At 44.9% G+C, this 21,681-nt stretch overlaps 1 protein-coding gene across 1 annotated transcript in view; it reads left to right on the top strand.

The window, feature by feature from the left end:
* The window catches only part of LOC138267167 (cytochrome P450 2J2-like), an 86,349-nt gene extending 68,764 nt beyond the window's left edge, over positions 1–17,585 (top strand). Inside the window, exons 6-9 of the mRNA XM_069216016.1 lie at positions 10,214–10,355; positions 10,845–11,032; positions 11,664–11,733; positions 16,880–17,585. Of these exons, the coding sequence (XP_069072117.1) occupies positions 10,214–10,355; positions 10,845–11,032; positions 11,664–11,733; positions 16,880–17,088 (609 nt within the window). The 3' untranslated portion in view covers positions 17,089–17,585. The remainder of the gene's footprint in view (positions 1–10,213; positions 10,356–10,844; positions 11,033–11,663; positions 11,734–16,879) is intronic.
* The last annotated feature ends 4,096 nt before the right edge of the window (positions 17,586–21,681 follow it).

The following is a 21,681-nucleotide window of genomic DNA, read 5'->3' as shown; positions in this document are numbered from 1 at the left end:
ACTAGAGAAAACAGTTGGAGGCACATTGACGTGGCTTCTGACACCTTCTGAAGAGACAGAGCTTTTACAAGCCAATCCTCAAGATACTGAAAAGGTTGTAGTCCTTTGAGCGACAGATGTGCTGCTACCGTGGCAAGACATTTGGTAAACACTTGGGAAGCTAAACGGAGACCAAAGGGTAGGACTTTGAATTGAAAGCGAGCTCCTGCCACAGTAAAACAGAGATATTTTCGATGCTTTGGGTGGATAGTGAGGTGAAAGTAGGCTTCTTGCAAATCGAGTGGCCATAACATCTGCATGGTCGGGAAGTTGCAATTTCTCTTGGAGAGTTACCATACGGGAGGCCTTTTTCTGTAGATTTTTGTTCAGCTTCCTGAGGTGTAGAATGCAGTGCCATTCTCCCGACATTTCTTTACTAGAAAGAAACAAGAATAAAACTCCTTTCCTCTCTGAGAACGAGGAACGTTCTCTAATGCACCCTTTTGTAGCATGATGGCTGCTTCCTTTTTGAGTAAGTGGATTTAGGGTATAGGTGATGTGATGTTTATGGCAAATGAGGAGGTGGAAGTTGGACAAACTCCAAAGTATGGCCATATCTTATTATATCTAGAACCCACTTGTCTGTGGTAATTTGTTTCCATTGGTTGTAGTAACAAGATGTGTGTGCTTCCTTGGGTGGCAGGATAGGAGAAACTGTAGGGGGCTCCACTGAACTGTCACTTATTCCTTGATGTGTCTCTAGATTGTGCTGGATGCTTACATGTGGGCTGCTGTCTGGAAAATGCAGCTTGCCGTGGTGCAGGATATCGGTGCTGCTGGTAGGTGGAACAAAATGATTGATAGTTTTGTGGTTGGTACTATTGATAGCTCCCACAGAAGGCGTAGGTTTCTTGATCTACTGCTCGATGAAAAGGTGTTATCCTGTACTGAAGTGTTACCAAGGACCTAGCCGTATCGGTATCCGCCTCAATGGCCTGTAAGGAGTCATCTATATGCTTGCCAAAAAGCATATCGCCGTCGAAATGCATGTTCAGAATCTTACTTTGTACCTTTGGCCGGAACGTGGTCGCCTTAAGCCAACTTGGCATCTAAGGACGGCTGCACCAGCCAGCTAACAAACGGCAAGGGAAGTAATGTCCATTGATTAATCAATTATTTCGGAAGCTGCTCTTTCTCCTTCTAGTAAGATTTTGCGTGCCTCCTGTTTTTTATCATCTGGCAGAAAGTCTAGATATGGTATGATATCTTACTACATCTGCCGATCATACCTCCCCAGTATTGCTAAGGCATTGGCTGCCCGCACTGTAGTTCCGGAGATGGTCATGAATCTCTTGCCTATGTTATTGAGTCTTCTACCCTCCTTGTCAGGAGTGGGAGTGATAGGCGCGGAAGGATTCTTTGATCTCTTCTGTGCAGCCTGGGTGATCACTGAGTCTGACTTTGTATCTCCCACCAAACATGCAGGTGCATTGTTTATGGCCTTGAATTTTGTATCTATTTTGGAGAGGGGTGCGGTACTGGTGCCTTTATGACCTTTGCGCCTTCTTCCCATACATAGTAGATTATTGGAATCCCTCTCACAGTTCTTCTTGACTGGCCCTTAAAATGGTAAAGAAAACAGTCAGACTGCTTGACCGTTATAGGAAGGTGAAACCTAGTTGCGTCCCTTTCCATCAGGGCGTGAAAACCACCCATGTCCTCTGGTAGTGAGTCTGCTGGTTGGGCAGGTGGAGGAGAAGGTGTGTGATTCATCCCATTCATTGCTAGAAGGTCTGGTGTCTTGAATTTCACCCTGCTCCGCATCATCATCAGTTGAAGGCAGATCTTGCATTGAAGGAACGGCAATGTGTGAGGGTGGAACAACCCTTGGTGTTGAAGCAGGTATAGGCAATGGCGTTCTTTGAGGAGGAGGTGGTTGTGATCCCACAGGTGTTGGAAAATGTGTACAGTACTCTATCAACATGGGGTGCAAGTCTTCTACTAATGCCACAGGAAGCTGAACCATGGATACCTGAATGGGTTCTATATATTGCTGGGTCTTGTCAGCCACACATTGTGGGCAGAATTCCTGGATGTAATATTGGTCATATTCGTCATCATCATCCTCTTGATATTTGTCATTCAGCTGTGATGGACTGTGTGCTGGGCCAAATAAACCATCATCAGATTCTTCCAGAAAATTGTCAGGTGGTAATGGTGATACCTGCAAAAGATCTTGGTAAAAATTTCTGGAAGATGGTGCCTGAAAAAGAGGGATAACTTGCAAGCTTGAGAGTCATTTCATTCTAAATGATGGAGGCGTCGATAAGAAGCATGCTGTTGACAATGGAACTATATGATATGATGTGGTTGTCTGTGTTGTCATCGCTGATTGTTTTGTCGTCGACGATGTAGTCTTCGATGGTGGAGGTGCTGTCGACGGTGGAGGTGCTGTCGACGGTGGAGGTGCCGTCGACGGTGGAGATGCCGTCGACGGCGGAGGTGTCGTCGACAGTGGAGGTGTCGTCGACAGTGGAGGCGTCACCAACGGTGGATATTTCGCCAAGGAGGCTTTCACTGGTGTCTGAGGAATCTCCATCTAGGGAGTGGAGGTTTTTGCTAATGTCGATAGTGCAAGTTTCTTCTTTGATGGAGATTTTGATAACAGACGAAGAACTAGATGAAGGTTTTCCTTTTTGTGAGGAGATTTGGGAGGGTCCTGGTGCATTTTCTTAGCAGCCTTTTTATGACCCTCTTGAGACTCTTGTGATCTCTCCCTCATGAGCCTCTTGTGATCTCTCCCTCTTTTTGTGCTTTTCAGAAGAGGTGTTCAGAGCTAGCAGTGTCTTCATCTTCAGAGATGACATCAGATTTAGTTTTGAGTCTCTGTAACCAAATCAACAACCTACGCTCTGTCTTTTAGGGTTTTGGTTGAAAAGGTCCTACAAATTTTGCAGTCTTTGACCTTATGCTGCGGGTAGAAGCTATATATAAAATCCTTCTAGGGATCCTCCTGGTGAAGTCTCTTCTCACCACAAGATCCACATGACGTGAAGAGACCTTTCTTAGACGAGTTAATATGGTGAGATATGGATGAAGATATCAGAAATGTGAAGAAATACTGTGCAGAGCTCAGGGAAACTCCCTTTCACGTGACGTGCGGTAGAAAATGTGAGCAACTCAGTCTCTCTTGCAAAGGTTCTACAGGGTGCTGTCGTCTGATTGGTTGTGACCTAGGTTAAGTTATTTTTTTACAAAAGGATATGCATAGGCTATTGCAGTGGCTATCCATTACAGTGTACTATATTAGTGTATATTGCATTGCTGTTCTAGTGATACAGTGGGACTCCCACTTCGACGACGAGGAAGATTCAAGCATATGAATCTATGAAAGATCCAATACTGGAGAAAGCTATAAACCAATACAACAAACATAACACAGGGTCCTTTTTCTGGTTTTTGGAACATAGTAACCATTGCCGCTCCTATTGTGAGACAAACTATGCATGTTGTTATATGACAGAGATTGGCAAAAAGTTTTCATTACTTTGATTCCACTGTACCTTAGAACTGATCTTTGCAGAAATCACTACCCCCACACATTTCATATCCAGAGTTTTAATCACCTTCCACACTGCATTCTGATTTTCTAGGGTCTCAAACTTTTCACCTCACCAACTATCTCAGAAGTAGTTGGGAAGCTGAACCTGTCAAGGAAACCCAATTGTTTCACTCCAACAGAGTGAACAGATATATAAACCTGCTGGTGGAATGTCCTAAACTGTTCCAGTCTCAGTTTTTCAGTACTAAATTATACTTCATTCCTTTTTATTAATTGTGCTAATTTTTTTAATACTTTTATTTGTGCATTTTCTCAAATACACAGTGAAAAAACAGTCATAGCAGTTGGTGTAATGTGTGAAGTGGGAGTATCCAGTTGACCCCTACCTTTAATTGTGCTAATTAATTGCAGTTTGGACTCCACTTGCTGAAAGCCTATATGGTACCAATGTACTTGACTAGTCATTTTGTTAAAAAAAAAAGAAAGTTTGCATTTTAGGAGTGTGTGAGCCATAGCATTGTTAATGTGAATATTTAACTGCCCCTAAACGTAATTGCTGCAACTTTTTCTGATTCTGTATAGAACCATTTTTTTGTGTTTACCTTTTAGAATTTTCAAGTCTTTTCAAAGTCATGTTGTATATTCTGCTTAATTCTTATGTCAGCTACCAGAGAAATGCACTTCTCTAGACAGCAGATTTCACCATATCTTACATGAGCTCATCCATTTCCCCATCATTATTTAGCTAAACGTACTTCCTCACCTGGTTCTTTCTCCAGTAGTTGCCATTGAGCTTCCAGTTATTCTGTTTAAAGCCCCCTCGTCCCAGCAGAATTATTTTAAGATAAACTCTAATGAGTTTGTGCTGGACTGATGTCCTTATGCACCATTTAACAATGGACCAGACATGGTTCTCCTTTAAGCTAAAAGTTATTACTATTACTTTGAAGTATTGTTATTCATCACCTTGGTTTTGATGAATAATCGAACAGCATCTACGGGTTGGTACGTCCCTAGTAGTATATTGTTTGCTATGAATGGCAGTGACAACACTTGTTTCTGTCCGACATGAAGGATCAAGAATCACCAAAGAATCTCCCAGATGTGCTGCATAGATATAAACCAAGAAATGTGACGGGGTGCAGCCCTATCATACATCTCTGTATGTGCCAATATATGTATTGTGGAAAGCAATAAGACAGTGGATTCAAGCTCTAAATGCATGTGCTTTCCCAGAGTTGAAGATTAGCTTTAGTCCTATTAAGCATCCATTCACTGTGCCTATGGACTGGACCTCTTAAAATAGAGGAATGGAAATCTTGCGTTTATCAGTGTAATCTTTGAAAGCGTTAAGTGGACATGAGTTAGCTGTACCAGGTGTTTTCTAAGGTGGAGGGGGAATATGGTTATTGTGGCCCTTCACCATGCCAGCAATTTTCTATAATGAGTTTTGAGTGGTTTCTGTGAAAGACCTAGACATTTTGTTTTCTTCACCAATTTATGTGGGTGTGTGTTAGTCTCAGCAATATAGGGGATCATTCCGACCCCGGCGGGCGGCGGGCACTGCCCAAACACCGCCCCGCGGTCAGATGACCGCGGGGGGGGGGGGCATTCCGACTTTCCCGCTGGGCCGGCGGGCGATCTGCAAAAGATCGCCCGCCGTCCCAGCGGGAAAGCCCCAGCAAAGATGAAGCCGGCTCCGAACGGAGCCGGCGGATTTGCTGAAGTGCGACGGGTGCAGTGGCACCCGTCACGATTTTCAGTGTCTGCCAAGCAGACACTGAAAATCTTGCTGGGGCCCTGTTAGGGGGCCCCTGCACTGCCCATGCCAGTGGCATGGGCAGTGCAGGGGCCCCCAGGGGCCCCACAACACCCATTCCCGCCAGCCTCTTCCTGGCGGTGTAAACCGCCAGGAACAGGCTGGCGGGAAGGGGGTCGGAATCCCCATGGCAGCGCTGCTTGCAGCGCCGCCATGGAGGATTCCTTTGGCCAGGGGAAAACTGGCGGGAAACCACTGGTTTCCCTTTTTGGACCGCGGCTTTACCGCCGTGGTCAGAATTGGCCAGGAAGCACCGCCAGCCTGTTGGCGGTGCTTCCGTGGTCATTGGCCCTGGCGGTCAATGACCGCCAAGGTCAGAATGACCCCCATAGTGTTCATGATGCTTCTGATTCTTGTGAGGATTGTTTTTGTCTTGGTTTTCATTATTTTTTGTGAAACCAGTGATGGTCATTGGATGCTGTTAGTCTTTAGGATGAGATGCAGTTCCAGGCCGCATGCCAAAATTCTGAAGGTTTAATAGTTGCTGATCCAGGGGAGAAAATTGGTGAGGATGAAACTGAGTTATTGTTGCTTAGACCTTGAAGGGGTTCCATCTGAAGGCTCCAAGTATGTGGGTTTACTGGGTGGGGATGTGGAGAAGGGTGCTAACTGTCTCTCAGTTCATATTTTGGTCAGTGGTTGGGGGACTTGCAAGTTGTGGCGGTGTGAGCTAACAAAGTTCAAAACTCAGATGCACTGGGGTATTCTGGTGTTAGTACTTTGCAAATAGGGAAAGTCTGGTAGTAGAATGCCTTTCAGTGACTTTGACCCACTCTTCATGTGTGTTGTGATGGTGATGTGTTATGGGGTAGAGTTGTTTAGGATGGTAATCGGTTTGGATGTGTTTTTTAAGAATGTGAATAAATGGATGGAGGTAAATGGTATGTATGTATGTATGTCATATTTGTAAAGCGCATTCCGACTCACAAAGAGCATCGAAGCGCTAATGTAGAAGGTGAGAAAAGAGGGAGATAGCAAGAATCCAAGGAACCCACCCAAAAAAACAGATAACAGTAAGAGAAAAAATTACTTAAAAGTACAAACCGGGGTACAAAATGGATGCTATCGGGGGAAGAGCCAAGTTTTACCTAGTTTCCTGAACCTTAGGTAAGAGGGTTCTTGCCTGATATTCAAGGGAAGCGAGTTCCAACCTTTGGCAGCAGCCACGGTGAAAGCTTTATCCCCCCATTTAGCTTTATAAGTACGGGGAACCTGAATTTGATAGGCTTTGGAGGACCTCAGGTTTCTCTTAAGAGCATGCCAACAGAGCCTGGCGGTGAGGTAGCGAGGACCGATCCCGTGAGTAGCTTTATATGCTAGACAGAGCGATTTAAAGATGATGCGCTGAGCCACCGGAAGCCAGTGTAATTGTTTGAGGCTCTCTCTGACTGATACCTGCCGTGAGAGGTTGAGAACCGCTCTAGCGGCTGCGTTCTGGACCAATTGCAATTTGTTGATCACGGCCTTGTCCAGATTAAGGAATAAGGCATTAAAATAATCTACTTTAAACATCACCAATGCTAAAATGGCAGAGACTCCATTCATGCTGGAGATAAGGAAAAGATTTCCTGAGCATTTTAATGAACCAGATGCATGTCTTTAAGGTGTGGTTTACCTGATTTTTAAAGGATAAGCGATCATCAAAAAGAATGCCTAAATTCCTACTGACAGTGATGGGGACAGGAAGCGCGCCACATTCTGAAGGCCACCAGCGTGAGCTCCATAACTATTTTCCTGGTCCGAAACAGAGAATTTCGGTTTTGGTGGCATTCATTTTAAGCCAGTTAGTCTTCATCCAATTGCTAACTGCTTGCATACAGTTGTTGAACCGGTCCGCAACCTCCTCCCAAGGCATTTTGATTGGGATGATAAGCTGAGTATCGTCTGCATAAGAGGACGGGATGAAGCCAAAGGAGTGAATCAGACTAGCCAGCGGGGCAACATACATATTAAACAGAGTGGGACTCAGAGAAGATCCCTGTGGAATCCCGCAGGGTAATAGATAAGGCGTGGATCTAAAGTCGCCACAACTTACAGTGGTCCATCTGTTAGTAAGAAAAGATTCCAGAAGCTTAAGGGCTCACTCTCTAATCCCTACTTGACAAAGGCGGGACTTCAATAGGTGGGGGGAGATGGTATCAAACGCCGACGATAAATCTAATAGTACTAGGATGACCCCTTGACCTCCTTGAAATCAAGGCCGTCTCCGTACTATGCGCCTTTCTGAAACCATGTTGAGGCGTCAAGGGCTCCCACTTCCACTAAGAATTCAGCCAGTTCCAAATTCAAGATTTTCTCTAAAATCTTTGCCAGATAGGGAAGAAGTGCTATTGGCCATAAATTGTTTAGGTCCTGGCTGTCGCCATCTGGCTTCTTCTTAAGGGGAACCACTATGGTTTCTTTCCATAGGGAGGGATACACCCCAGATATCAGAACCTCTTGAAAGATAGGAGCTAACGCCCGAGCCTTCAGGTCGGGGGCCAGTTGAAAAATAGAATGGGGCCAACGGATCCAAAGGGGAACCAGACTTAATTTCTATGATCCTCTTTCTAATACTGTCATGAGATGGGATATGGAAATCAGATAGAACTTTACAGCTAGCTTTGGAGTCGGTAGATCCCCTAGAGGGGAGTTCCGTAGAGATCTCATGAGGAGCAAAATTTGCGTTTATTTGGAGAATTTTGTTCTCAAAGTGCCTAGCAACCTTATCACAGAACTCCTGAGAATTTTCCAGATCGAAAGGCCTAAGGGGAGTGAATAATGCCTTTATCTCCTTAAATAGTTCTCTAGGGGCATTTAATGCCTCCTTCACTTTGGCAATATAGAAATTAGATTTGGCCTTAAAACGCGCCGCTTTGTAAGCCTTGAGGGTGGACTTTAATGCAGCTCTTTCCTCTGGGACTGGTTTTAATTTCCACCGGTGCTCCTGTTGTCGGTACTTTCTCTGGAAAGATTTAAATTCGCTCATAAACCAAGGTTGACCAAGCGTCTTCCGGCTGCAAGGCCCCCGGATTTTTAGGGGAGCCAGTTGAGTCATGGCCATTTCAACCCCTTGCTGAAAACTGTCAAGCAGGGGCCGAGCTAGCTTCTTGGCTCTGTCCCAGGCCTCTTCTAAGGCCGGGAACTAACTCTTCCACTTTAATCTGCTTACATGGCCTAAATACTTTTCTCTTCACCTCATACAGAGCAGGAAAGTGCGTTATGTCAAATTTAAAGTTTAGCAGATGATGATCCGTCGAACTTAACTGGGTACTGGTTAACACCAGCTGTAGAGAAGTACGAACAAAGACCCCATCTAATATATGTCCTGCACTATGGGTAGCTGCCGAGACTCTGAGGGACCAATCCAAGGCCTCCATAAGATCTAAGAACTCCCTAACCACTGGAGTGCAGATCTCGTCAAAATGAATATTAAAATCGCCTATTATAATTGCCTTTGGGGACAAAACCATAGGTTCTATCAGCTTAACCCAAGATTGGACAAAGTTTATAGGAGGGCCCGGCGGTCGATAAATCAATAGGCCCTCCTACAGTACTCCACTGTTCTGAGAGATCTTAAAAGCCATTGTCTTGCATGTTTCAGAGGCGGGGCCAGACCAAGCGCACACAAGAGTAGCCCTGCAGATAATAGCCAAGCCCCCACCCCTATTGTGGGGTCTATATAATCTGTAGTAGGTATACCCTGGGGGAGATGCTGCAACAAAATCCGGGTCTGATTCTGTTTTGCCCCAGGATTCTGTTAAAAACAATCAATATGCCAAGTATCAATCATTTCGCAGATTTCCAGTTTGTGCGTGGGGAGTGAGCAGAAATTTAACAAGGCGTACTGCAACGGCTGACCGTGAGCTACCATATTTTCCTGAGCTGCCATTCCAGACATCAGAGGCTTCCTATGCTGAGCTCTGGCCTCCTTCAAGGTTAATGGAGCTTGTACTGTCCAATTACATTCCTCACAGGTCCAAGCGCCCCGTAATCGGATGGCGCCTTCTGCTTACAGGGCATATTCTTAATCTTGATTTTGCTGCTATACCCCTGAGGGGCCGCACATTTAAAAAAATGGGCAGAATCTCTGGACCCTGGGCCCGTTCGGGCGCAGACGGGCTTGCCTTAGGTGCGCCTTTGGCGTGCCCGCTGCGCGGCCGCTCAGCTGGATTCATTTATAGCGCCAGGCCAAGAGCCCGACGTCAGCTGGACTGCTAACTCGCAGTACAGAGTCTCTGATGGCTGGAAGGAGGGCTCTAACTGACCCTCACTTCCGGTGCAGGCTCTAGAATGATGCCTGGCTGAAGAGACGACAAAGAAAGGTAAAAAAGCCCCAGTTAAAAATAAATAAAAACAGCGCTCCCCCAGGCAGTGTTTCCCCCACCCTAATGTAAGTATATTTAAAAAGTTGAAAATAAACTTCCCTCATGCCGCGCAAAGCTGCCGAGTGACGCGCTCTCCTTCAATGCGCGGCCGCTCAGCTGGATTCATTTATGGCGCCGGGCCAAGAGCCTGACAGCTGGACCACTAACTCGAGGTACAGAGTCTCTGATGGCCGGAAGGAGGGCTCTAACTGACCCTCACTTCCGGTGCAGGCTCTAGAATGATGCCTGGCTGAAGAGACGACAAAGAAAGGTACAAAAAAGCCCCAGTTAAAAAGAAATAAAAACAGCGCTCCCCCAGGCAGTGTTTCCCCCACCCTAATGTAAGTATATTTAAAAAGTTTAAAAAATTGTACATTCCTATATACATCACTGGTGTTTGAAAGTTACGTGGCCCTGTGTACAAATTATAGAAAATGCTGTCTAGAGTCGGTGTCACATATGAACATACTTGTTTGTACTTCCCTTTTCCTGTATGTTTGATTGTAGCAAAACTCAAATCCAGACTCCACATTCTCGTCTGAAAATCTACAAGCTTGCATTGCTGACCTCTTTGTAGCTGGGACAGACACAACTTCCACCACTCTCAGATGGGGGTTTCTGTACATGATCACCTACCCAGACATCCAAAGTAAGATATGCAAAATGATGACCTAAGGCTAATATATACAAATTGATACCTAAAGTACTAGATACACAATAACAGTCTGTGTGTGAAGTTGGCACAATATCTTTTATGCAACGTTAAGGGTGACTGCCTTCTGATGATGATCTGACTTCTACAGTGAATAGCAGCAGAGAATTTAGAAGAAGCTTAACAGAGGCATGAGGTTGAGATACACATTGGAGGATCTTTGTTGTCCCATTGTTTTGGAAAGGCAGGTGATTTGCGTGGGAGGAGTCTGATTCATTGGCAGAGCTGTGTTTATTCTGAATTAGCAATGCAGTGCCGAAGTTACAGTTTGGAATATTGGTAGCATGTCTCAGTTTGTTTGGTCGTAGGACTCCTCACCATATGCCACCATATTCACAGACGTGGGAGGCAATCAAGGGGTGTTGATGATAACACCACTATCACTGAGCTTGCCTTCCCTTCTCTACCTCACATCTCTGCTGCTAGTCCGGTGCCAGCATGAGATTGAGCAAGTGGTGGGCTGGGACCGCCTGCCTGCCTGGGATGATCGGCTCCAGATGCTCTACGTGGAGGCTACTATCAATGAAATTCTGCGCTTTGGGAACATCAGCCCTGCTGGAGTTTTCAGAGAAGTCACCAAGGACACCACTCTCCGAGGGTACCACCTGACCAAAGTGAGTACCCAGAAAATGACTGAAGCCAATCTCCAGTTCAAGAGAACTAAGTAGGTAAAGCTAAAAACGAAGTGAATTAGATTTGGTACCCTAAGAAAGATACACTGAATTCCAAAATACATGCCACTACCTGAAGATTTACAGGCTAGATCATTTACATTTAAGCAAACCTCTGGGTCCCTGCATGCCATTGTAACCAAATCAACAGCACCTGTTTTCCCACTTGTGCTCTGTAAACATACCTGTAGACGTGCCTTAAACTATGAAGTGAGTATTGGCACATTAGTTATAGCTTAGGCCTACAATGCTTCCTTGCAATTGTTTTATCATCTGAGTCAAAGTGATAGAGAAAGTGTAATAGGTTGAAAGTGACATTGTCACTAGAGTCATAATGTAAAATAAAAAACTGGGTGATGCTGTAAGATGAGGTATTTCACATAATGCTCCACAGGTAATGATTTAATCCCATCAGTGTGCATGCTGTCTCTTGGATGTTCTTCAGTTGCACTGATTCTCTCCAATCCCCTAGTTCTTTTTGTATGTCATCCCAGGTTTGTTCCACAGTTTTCTTAAGGTTGCATCCTCTACACCTGAGATTTTGTTTAATGCCTTTCATTTCATCTTCGTTCAGGGCACCTCTGTGATCTCTAACATGACCTCCCTTTTCTTCGACCCTTTGGTGTGGAAAGAGTCTTCCTCCAGTATCAGGACATTATCCATGTGGACAATGCAACGTCTGTCCTTTGACACACCACACTAAGACACTTGATCTGGTACCCATCGGCCGATGGAACCTGATAAAACATACTAATTGCAATACAAAAAATTGTGTGTACATGATAACATGTCCATGCGGCCTACGATATATAGGAATGACCACCAGACCTGTCAAGATAAGGATCAATGAACATAGAAGTAACATCAGATGTGGCCGTATAACTACTAAATTATGTGCCCACTTTCTTGAGAAACCCCACCATCCAGACGATTTGCGCTGGGTAGTGTTGGAATCCCCCAAGTTTATCAACGACTCCTCCCAATCATTGTTCAGACTTGAACAACGCTGGGTGTTTAAATTACATACTAACATCATTGGGTTGAATGATGACATCCCCTGGGTATCTTAGTCTCGTTAAGAGCATGGATCACTGATTCGTTTGTACTAAATGAGGCGAATCCACCTATAACCATTTTTATGACCCCCAACGATGGGTATTTTTACGAACTTCCTGTTTTTTTGATCTAAAATAGCAATGAATCTCCTTCCTTTATCGCTAGTCTATAACTTGCCTGATACACCACTTTTTATCTGGTGCCATTATCTCATATGCTGGCAATGTATCATTTTTAAATTAACTCATTTTTGACGTTGGACACAATAAATATTTTACCAAGCGTTCTTTGTTTGTACTCTCCAATTCTAACCAGAGAGGAGCCGTCCAAACCCCTTTCTAAGATGGCCGACACACTGGCAGTGAACTATTTGATGTTTTGCTAATCATTCGGACTTCATCAAGTCCGTTTTTCATTTTTATGAAGCCACGCCGTCGAAACGCGGAAGCAATTAGCTTCCACACCGCGTTTAAAATGTGCCGATCGAGCACCGGCTCTCTGTCTTCAGGGCGAGCACGACTGTGGGTAGGTGTCTCGAATTGAGGACGCCTATATAAAAGTAAGTGTGGGGAATCGTACTTCAAGGAGAGCGTTCGACAGAGACTAGCTCTGCAATTTTTCACTATGCTGAATATACCTCCATTGAATGGGACTGCTTTATCTTTAATGACGGTTGGTTGGAAATATGCTTTGATTTAAGATCTATCAGTATTATTAACTCGGTGATACAGTTACTCTACCAGACATTTGTTAAAGATAAGGAGGAATTTTTACATACGGCTATTTCTACAGATATTAGATTGATTTCAAATGATGATGTCAGGATCATGTTATTTAATGGTGCTTAGCATGTTGACTTATTCCGGCATCAATACCTTTTGTTATAGGGGTTACTCTACTGCATATTTTGTCCCCTATTCAAGTTTTAAATGTTTCTCAATGTGCTAACAACATTTCACCCCTGCCAGAAGCTATAGGCTGGATCGTGCTACTCCCTAAGGGGCCCCCCAAAAGCAGAGGGCGGGTAAGCAAATGTTCTTTTATGTGTTTGACACCACTTGATGCACAGATTCACATTGGGGGTGAAGGTCATACAACCGTGCTCTCAGATTTGTTTGCATTATATCCTTTGTTTTCTAGGGCGACCTTTTTGTTTACGAGACAGTTCACAGAAATGCTGTAAGTGACTGCTATTTATCTCTCATACACGTAATTAGATAGTGTTTTCTTTTGTACACAGCCAGGAGAAGTCTAGTTTGCTGTAGGTCCTGATGAAGCGTTAGAGGATCTTTCACGACCAATATTACGCGAAACATGTTGACCATACCCTAGGGGACAGGTGACAATTTCCCAGTACTCCAGGCTTTCTAAAGTGGTTGAGCATCATTCTCATTCCCCACTTTATTATGTTTTTAATCTTGATCGTAACCCCTCTGGATAGATATTAAAACAGAACAAGTTCAGGGGTTTCTAATCAATCTTAATTTGATCACTCTCCTGCCATTCAGAGTGTCTGACCTTCATAAATCAACGGCAGCCACCACATATCAAAAAGATCTCCGGCAAAGAGCCCCCGAAAGGGGAGCCCGTCAGACATTGCACCAGCCGGTCTGACGAGGAGCTTCCCGATGATGAAGCATGACACCCTTTCGGGTGTGTGAGGGTTTTTAGCTCCTAAACTTTGTCTGTTCACCCTAGAGTTAGGAACAGTGTACTTTTGTTATTGATTGCACGTATTGGGAGTGTGTACACTGGACCTTTAATCCTCCCGATCCCTCTTTTTGTTGATATGAATATATTGTTATGCTCATCCACTGCCTCTGTATTTGCTTTCCCTTGTGTAATGTCTGAAATTCTGAATTATTTTTACCTGTCTGCATCTCTTTCTCTGGGGATCTGCATCCTGCTGCCCACATTTGTCTGTAAGGTTTTTAAGATCTCAGAAATATCTTCAGTGACAAAGACTATAGTACATTTTGCTCCACAAAATATTGCCTGATTTAGGCACCCAGGCAGATGAAAGATGCCACCTTTGCTTCACAACTGAACAAGGTTTTGAAGTCCATATATAGCCATATTCTAAGACATTGTGTGCCAGAGTGATAGGTTGAACTGGCTTGGGTCTGGGTATCTCGTGTGGCCTTGAATCTGTGTGAGAAGATCCGTTCTGAGAATAAATGTGCTTGTGGGGGATGATGAACATCTCCAGAAACATGGAGTACCAGGATTGTCAGGCCCTCCTGAGGCCACTAGGATGAGTGTCAGAGATGTTTGTAGCATTTTTTGACCACATATGAGAGGAGTGGGAGAGGCTGAAAACTGCAGGCAAAGATCTCTGACCAATGTATTCATAGTACATTGCACATGGACTCTGGGTAGGAGCATCCAGAGGCAAAGTTTGATAATTTTGTGTTTTTGGGGGTGTCTGTTTACGGGTTTCCCCACCACTGGAAGTATACCTTTGCAGAACTTGAGGGCAGAGTTCTCTCTAGTGGACATGTTGATACATCCTGCTGAGCGGGTCTGCAAAAGTTGTTGTCCTCTTCTAGGAATATGTCTTGGCAGATCGCACAAAGCCACATCCTCTGTGCTAGTGATGAGAACGGGGAAGGGTGTGTGCCACCCTTCTTCTGTTGGTAGAACATGTCTGTCATGTTGTCCGTCTTGATGAGGACTACCTTCCATCTAATGACATAGAAGAAGTCATTGAGGGCTATTTGTATGGTTAGCACTTATAGCTAATTGATGTGGTAGCTGTATTGTTGAGGAAGCCACATTCCCTGTAGTCATGTCCTCAAGATGTGTTCCCAAGGTTTTGAGAGATGTGTCTGTGGTTGTGGTCACATGTGAAATGATGTATGAGCCAAGCTCTGCCCAGCAACAATTTGTTATTGTTCCCCATTGCAGCACATTGTGAGTGTTGGCCTTTATTAGCACCAGATTTCCCCAGTGACCCTCTGCTTGTGACCACTGAGCCGCAAAGCAGTCTTGTAGGAGGCTCCGAGAGAGCCTTGAATATGGGGTACAATAACGATACATAAGGCCATCATCCCTAGGAGGTACATCATAGTTCAGACTGCGCATTGATGACTGAGCTGCAGAAGAGTCAGCAGCTTCTGCAATGCCAAGAATCTTTGTTGTTTGGGGGTGAACTTTCCCCTGTAACTGTGGTTAACAGATCCCTAGAAGTTTTGAATCTGTTGAGGTTGTAGGTGGAACTTGGTGGCGTTTATGATAAACTGCAAGCAGGGAAATTGCTGCCGGAGGGCAGCCTTGGCAGTGCTGCCTGCTGCCGCTCTTGATCAGCCAGTCATTTAGATATGGGAGGATGTGAGTGGCCCCATTTTGTAGATGTGCAGCCACCACTGCCAGGCACTTTGAAATACCCATAGCACTGCAGTGACCCCAAAATGGAGCACTTTGAATTGAAAATGATGTCTACTTAACTGAAAGTGAAGATATCACCAATGACAGTGTGAATGGCTATGTGAAAGTAGGCATCTTTGTGGTCAAGCACTGGCATGTAGTTATCCAGTTGGATCAATGGAGAGACGTCCTAGGGAGTTGTCATACGCAGGTGTTGCCAAAGGATTTGTTTGTTTAGAGGCCTGAGGTCTAGAATAAGCCCAAAGGAGCACTCCTTTTTGGGAATAAGGAAGTATAGGTGGGGGCACAGTCTCTGCAGCGCTCGTAGCTCCTCCTCTGGGAGGACATGCTGAAGACGTGTGTGGCTATTATTTTGGGAGGGGTAGTGACAGCTACTAGGCTGTAGCTGGAACCCTCTGTGTGATCTGATCTCCTCCCAACTTGTGAGGAAAACTTTTATTCTGCCTCCAACACATGATGTGTGATCAGGAGGATGAAATAAGGCAACTCACTGCAGTGGAAGATATTTACTGGAGCCACCTCTGCCCTCACCTTTGATGTTGATCCTATAGACAACCCTGGTGTAGCCCATACCAGCCTGCAGGTAGAAAGCCTGCTGCTGTCTTTGATAGGTTTACTGCTTGTTAGGTGAGGTGGATTTAGCTCTGCCCCTGAGCTGTTGCTTCCAAAGGGAGCCCTTAAGCGGAGGATTTTTCGGGGCATCCATGGATTTTGAAATGTGTCTGTCCTTATTTATCTTTCCAAGCTTCTCATCAAAGTTGGGACCAAAGGGATGCTCGCTGTCATATGAGATGTTGAGGAGATGGTGCTGGATTTCAGGTTTGAACCCAGAGATTCAGGAACCAGGTGTATCACCTGAGTATGTCACTGGTATTAATGCCTCAAGAAGCTGTGCTCGCAGTGTCCGAGATGTCCTTGCCCTCGGCACTGTTTCTTCCCCCTTCTCCTATAATCTTCTGCGAGATGTTTGGCAAGTTCCTGCATCACCGCTCATTGGGACCTGTGCTATCTGGAGAGGGGTCCAGCAAATTTGCCTACACGTCAGTACATGGCTGCCTGCTATGCAATTACTTTCTTCCTCACAAATTCAAACATTTTGTCTCTGCCAGTGATGCATGTGCTTAGCATTCAAGTGCAGACCACAGCCACCTAGCTCTGCAAAAAGAAACACAAATAAACAAATAATATGCTATTTCTTGTTTCTTTTTGCTCGGTGTTATTCCTTATAGACATCTTGTTCTGTTTTACCTACTCATGCCCTGCTCCTGGTGTCCTTGTTTCTTGGGTTCTGTTGTGTGATGAGATTTTGTATCTGGAATTCTTCTCATGCCCAGTTTCTTGTTGTAGGTCAGCGGGTGTGCCCAGGGGAGCAGCTCGCCCGGATGGAACTCTTCATGTTCTTCACCAGCCTACTCCAGAATCTGGACATCTTTCTTGATGACAAAGAGCACCGTCCTGATTTCTCTTACACAAGCGGCCTTGTGCGTGCCCCCCATCCCTACAAGCTGAGCTGTCGGACACAGCCACAGTCATTTATGCAAAATGCAGAGAAGTAATCCCTTAGCGTGATACCTCAATCTGGCCATCCCAGTTATAGAAGAACGTAACTGTAAATATATTTCTAGCGCCAATTGCTTCTCCTTTGCCTCAAGTGTCCTTTGCAGGAATAATTTCCAACATAACTCTAGACCTATCAGTAGCTGAGACACATCTAGGGCCAAGAAGGCCGTATCTGCAAGGCACAATGTATAACCCAGCTGGATGTAATACAAAAAAGGCATTAGACTGAAAGTCTTGAAAGAAATATTCAAATTGTAACAATAAAAGAAACTAGAAATCATTAAGACCAAGTATATGATGTGATCTTAGGAATACAATAATGACACAGAACTGAGGGACTTGTGCATTACTGGTCAGGGCGCAATAGAGTTGGCGTTTCTGCGCTCTGACTGAACTGCAATATGGCCTTCATTTGCAATGCATATCATGTCCTGATCAGCATCATCTCAAAATATGGAATCCCAAAGGTCGAAAAGCCTCCTACTTAATAAGTAGGAGACAGCAGGCACTTGTGGCACGTGATGAATGCTTGTGAATGCTGGAATGAAGGTCTGCAAGCAGCAGCAGTTCTGTATTTCAAGCGTTTCTAGTCATGGTTTCTAGAGGTGCAGGGATCCCAAGGGGATGGCTTTCCCTTTGCTAACCAGTTATCACCCCAACTTAGAGGCAGGTAACAGAATGGTTTGTGACCACAGTTGACTCATAAAGAGAAGGGCAACGTCTCTTATCTCTTAAAGCATCACTGTGTGTCCCTTGTCTTACCTCATCCCTTCAATTTGGTGAAGAGTGTCTCTAAGTATGGTGGAAAAACTTCTAAATGGGTCAGCAGAGAAGACTGTGGCAAGTGCACACAAATGGAAGACCAACCTGTGTATATGACCAAGTACTTCATTGGGCAATGATTAGGTAGTGGCAATTATTGGAGGAACTAGAAGATGGATCTACAATGCATTGCGTGATGACACAGGAGCCATCTAATGCAGTTTAGTAAATACAATTCCAAATACTTGTCGCAGGGAGAAACACTTAAAAGGACGGAGATCACACCAAGAAAAATTAATTTTGGGCGCTGCAGAGAATGGCATTTTTGGAAAGAACAATGATAGTTGAATTCTTTGTGTAAATGCCACAAGCTCTACAGCAGCATTTTTAGGTGTGTCAACTCATCATCCAGAAACCTGCAACTTGTCAAATTTACTTTGCATTAGTGATGCAGGGCATCAACAAATGATCACATATTGCATTGTACCGGGGTGGATCTTGGGCAAATCCCACAAAGAGTTGATGTAAGTGGAAACGGTGAGTGAATTTCCACTTCTGGCAATGGTGGATATGGCACAGATACTCTATATGTATTTAGAAATATCTACAAATGGCTGACGATCCCATGATTCCCAAGGGACATGATCCCAGTAAGGATTGGGTAGGCAACGGTGACGCGATCATCCAATCACTTGTTTTTCACTTGAAAATCCACAGAGTGTTCCTGTAGTTGTTCTGGCTCACAAAGGGCCTTATTATGATTTTGGCAGACGGAAAAGCCTGTCTGCCTAAATCCCGACCGGGAGGTTGCCGCCACTGTGGCTGCCTCCCGCCAGGCCCATTACGAGTTTCCAACTGGGTCAGCAGGAAAGGGCCTACAGCATTGTCTCAGGCTCGTAATCGACATAAATAACACCTTAAACTCACATTTCTCATACAACACGCAAAGATGCTATGTGAAGATAGCCCTATCTCTCTCCTGATCACCACACTACACTCAATCCATACTTTACATCTATGAAGGTAACAGCATCCCTCAGGTCATTACTCATGACACCAAAACTCTCCTTTTATAGTCCACACAATATCCTACACCCTTCCCACCAAACATGCCCAAAGGAGCAGTAAGCTACCCTTCTAAGAAAGCTCTTTGTATTGCAAAATACTAATGACCCCGCAGTAGAGAGATTATTATCTCTGTTGCGGTACCATAGATCTGTCTCCTTTGTCAATGCCTAAGGTAACGAGCACACTAAGGACTCAGACGCCCCCCTCTGTCGCTGTTCCCTTTGAAGGCAAGGTTGCTACTTCCTAATTAAAGGTTATACCTCTTTATGCCATTTACTTGGACATTTCCACCCACAATAGTAATAAATAACACAAGTGTGTGGGGTGGAGCAACTCAAAGAAAAGTGAAAAACTCTGGGCCTTATTGAGATATTGGTGGACGAGTTGCTCCATCACAACGGTGATGGATATCCCATCTGCCCTAAATCTAAATCCCATAGGATTTAAAGGGGTTTAGATTTGGGTGAACTGGATATGAGTCACCGTTGTGACAGAGTAACTTATCCGTCAATGTCTAAATCAGGCCCTTTGTTTCTTAAATATCTAGAATACAGGATTTTTCACTGGTAGAGAGGCTAAACACTTATACAACCGAACCAGCAGAAGGGCGAGCCTTACTTCAAAAGGTCACAAGAAAAGAGCCAATCAATCTACAAACTATGTACAATTGTATCCATCCTTTGAGATAAACATCCACTTCATGACCTCCCCATCCATCAAAAAGAAATGGAGCCGATTGGAAAAATGCTGCAGTGCGCAGTGTGCACCAGCATCCTTGCAATGTTCACTGTCTGCAAAGCAGACAGTGAACACTGTGACGTTGCTGGCCAGGGGGGCTCCCTGCACCCATTCTCCGCCAGCCTTTTCATGGCGGTGCTACCCCCAAGAAATCGCTGGTGGAGAACGAAGTCGTAATCCCCTGGGCAGCGCTGCCCTGGCAGATGAAGACTGCTTGGACCACCAGACTGCCGGGATGACTAATCCTGGCAGTCCGACCGTGTTGCAACTGCCGTGGTCGTAATGTGGCGGTGGACCGCCGCATTGGCAGCAATCCCACCACCACCGCAAACCTTTGTAATCAGGCCCAAAGTGTTTTGTCTATGTGTGTATGTCCTACCTGTTTACTGGTTTTAACATTGGTGTTGACACTGATCTTTGGATCAGGGTCTTTATTTGGAATGACAGAATTATGACCTTGAGATGTATCAAGGATGTTTTTACAGACATTTTGTCTAAATGTTTATATTTTAGGCCGGGTTTAGGGTGAGAAATCTTCCTACAACATGTAAGAGGTATAATTTTACAACTGAGTGCTCTCTGTGTGGGGACACTTTATGGATTTAGCATAGCACCCCACTACTTGTAGATTAGGTTGATCTATCCCTGAAGAATTGCCATAGATCTTTTAAGGCTAATCAGGCAAGAAACATGTCGACCTTTTAGGTGAACATAGGGGGACAATATTTCCCAACATATTCCCGCTTTGTCTTTTATTTTTAACAGGGACCCTCCCAGTAAAGTATCCTCAGAGGGATACCCCAGGCAATTTTATCCTCTTGTTTACCAATCAATGGATTCAGTCAATATTGACTTTCTGATGAATACCTCAGACTCTTGATGGCACACACAGAAAGAAAAGCTTTAAGGCAAAAAGAGCCTGTAGAGGGCCCTGCGGGGCATTGCAGTGCCGGCCCAGCGGGGAGCTAGCCCAGTGATAGAGCATGCCACCGCTTGGCGTGGGTGAGGGCTTTTCCTCCGAAAATGGTGTTAACCTGAATAATTTTTAGGAACAGCACACTGTTTTTTTATATTATATGTTTGGAGAGTGTGTGCTGGACTTTAATTACTCCCAGTCCCCCTATTTTATGTTTATGACAACAAAAAGAAATGCCTGAAAATAAGGTTTGCAGTGTCCTCACTAGTCCTTTCGTATTGACAGCTTCTAGCAAAATTAAAACAAGCATACTGAACATAGGGTTATGCAACTCTTGCATTTGTACCCTGACAACATATCAAGAAAGTTTAAGGTGGTTTAGTTTTCTCAGTGAATATTACGAACCGCTACAGTGAGTGCTAATAGCTCAATTAATGAAACAACATAAGTCATCTGCCTTGATTCTGGCCAGGAATAAATTGTTCATCCTTATTTGAGTGTGTACTAAATGTTTTCTACAGCAACAAACTAAGGATTGTACTTTTTCAAAGGTCAGAAGGACAACCACCTATTCTGCCTCCCAAAGCTTTAAAAGCAGTGTCAGGTCCCATTCAGAAGGCTTCAGGGCTAGCAGGGGCTTCTGGGCCACAGCCAGGGGAGTTTAGGCCTTTTACCACTGCTGTCCTCTGGTGAGCCCTACTGTGGCTCTGCAAACTGGGCACAGCACAACGGTTTCAGCAACTGACTCTCTGTAGTAGCGCAGGCGAGCAGTCACAGACTTCTCAGGGATGTTAGTGTGGGAGTACTCAGACTCAGAAATCAATATTACCCACCCAGCAGCGCAGTGAAGTCAATGCGCAGCCCAGGGCTTCTCTTTGTTGAAAGTACTTTGGTGGTCATTCTAACCCTGGCGGTAAAAACCGCCAGGGCGAATGACCGCGGTAGCACCGCCAACAGGCTGGCGGTGCACCGCTGGGCATTCTGACCGCGGCGGTTCAGCCGCGGCCAGAAACGGAAAGTCGGCGGTGTACCGCCGACTTTCCGCTGCCCTTGAGAATCCTCCATGGCGGCAGAGCGCGCTCCGCCGCCATGGGGATTCTGACAC

The sequence above is a fragment of the Pleurodeles waltl genome, chromosome 12 (assembly GCF_031143425.1).
Source record: "Pleurodeles waltl isolate 20211129_DDA chromosome 12, aPleWal1.hap1.20221129, whole genome shotgun sequence".
In the NCBI taxonomy this organism is placed as follows: domain Eukaryota; kingdom Metazoa; phylum Chordata; class Amphibia; order Caudata; family Salamandridae; genus Pleurodeles; species Pleurodeles waltl.
The sequence above is the reverse complement of the archived record's forward strand: the minus strand, read 5'-3'. Positions and strand labels throughout refer to the sequence as shown.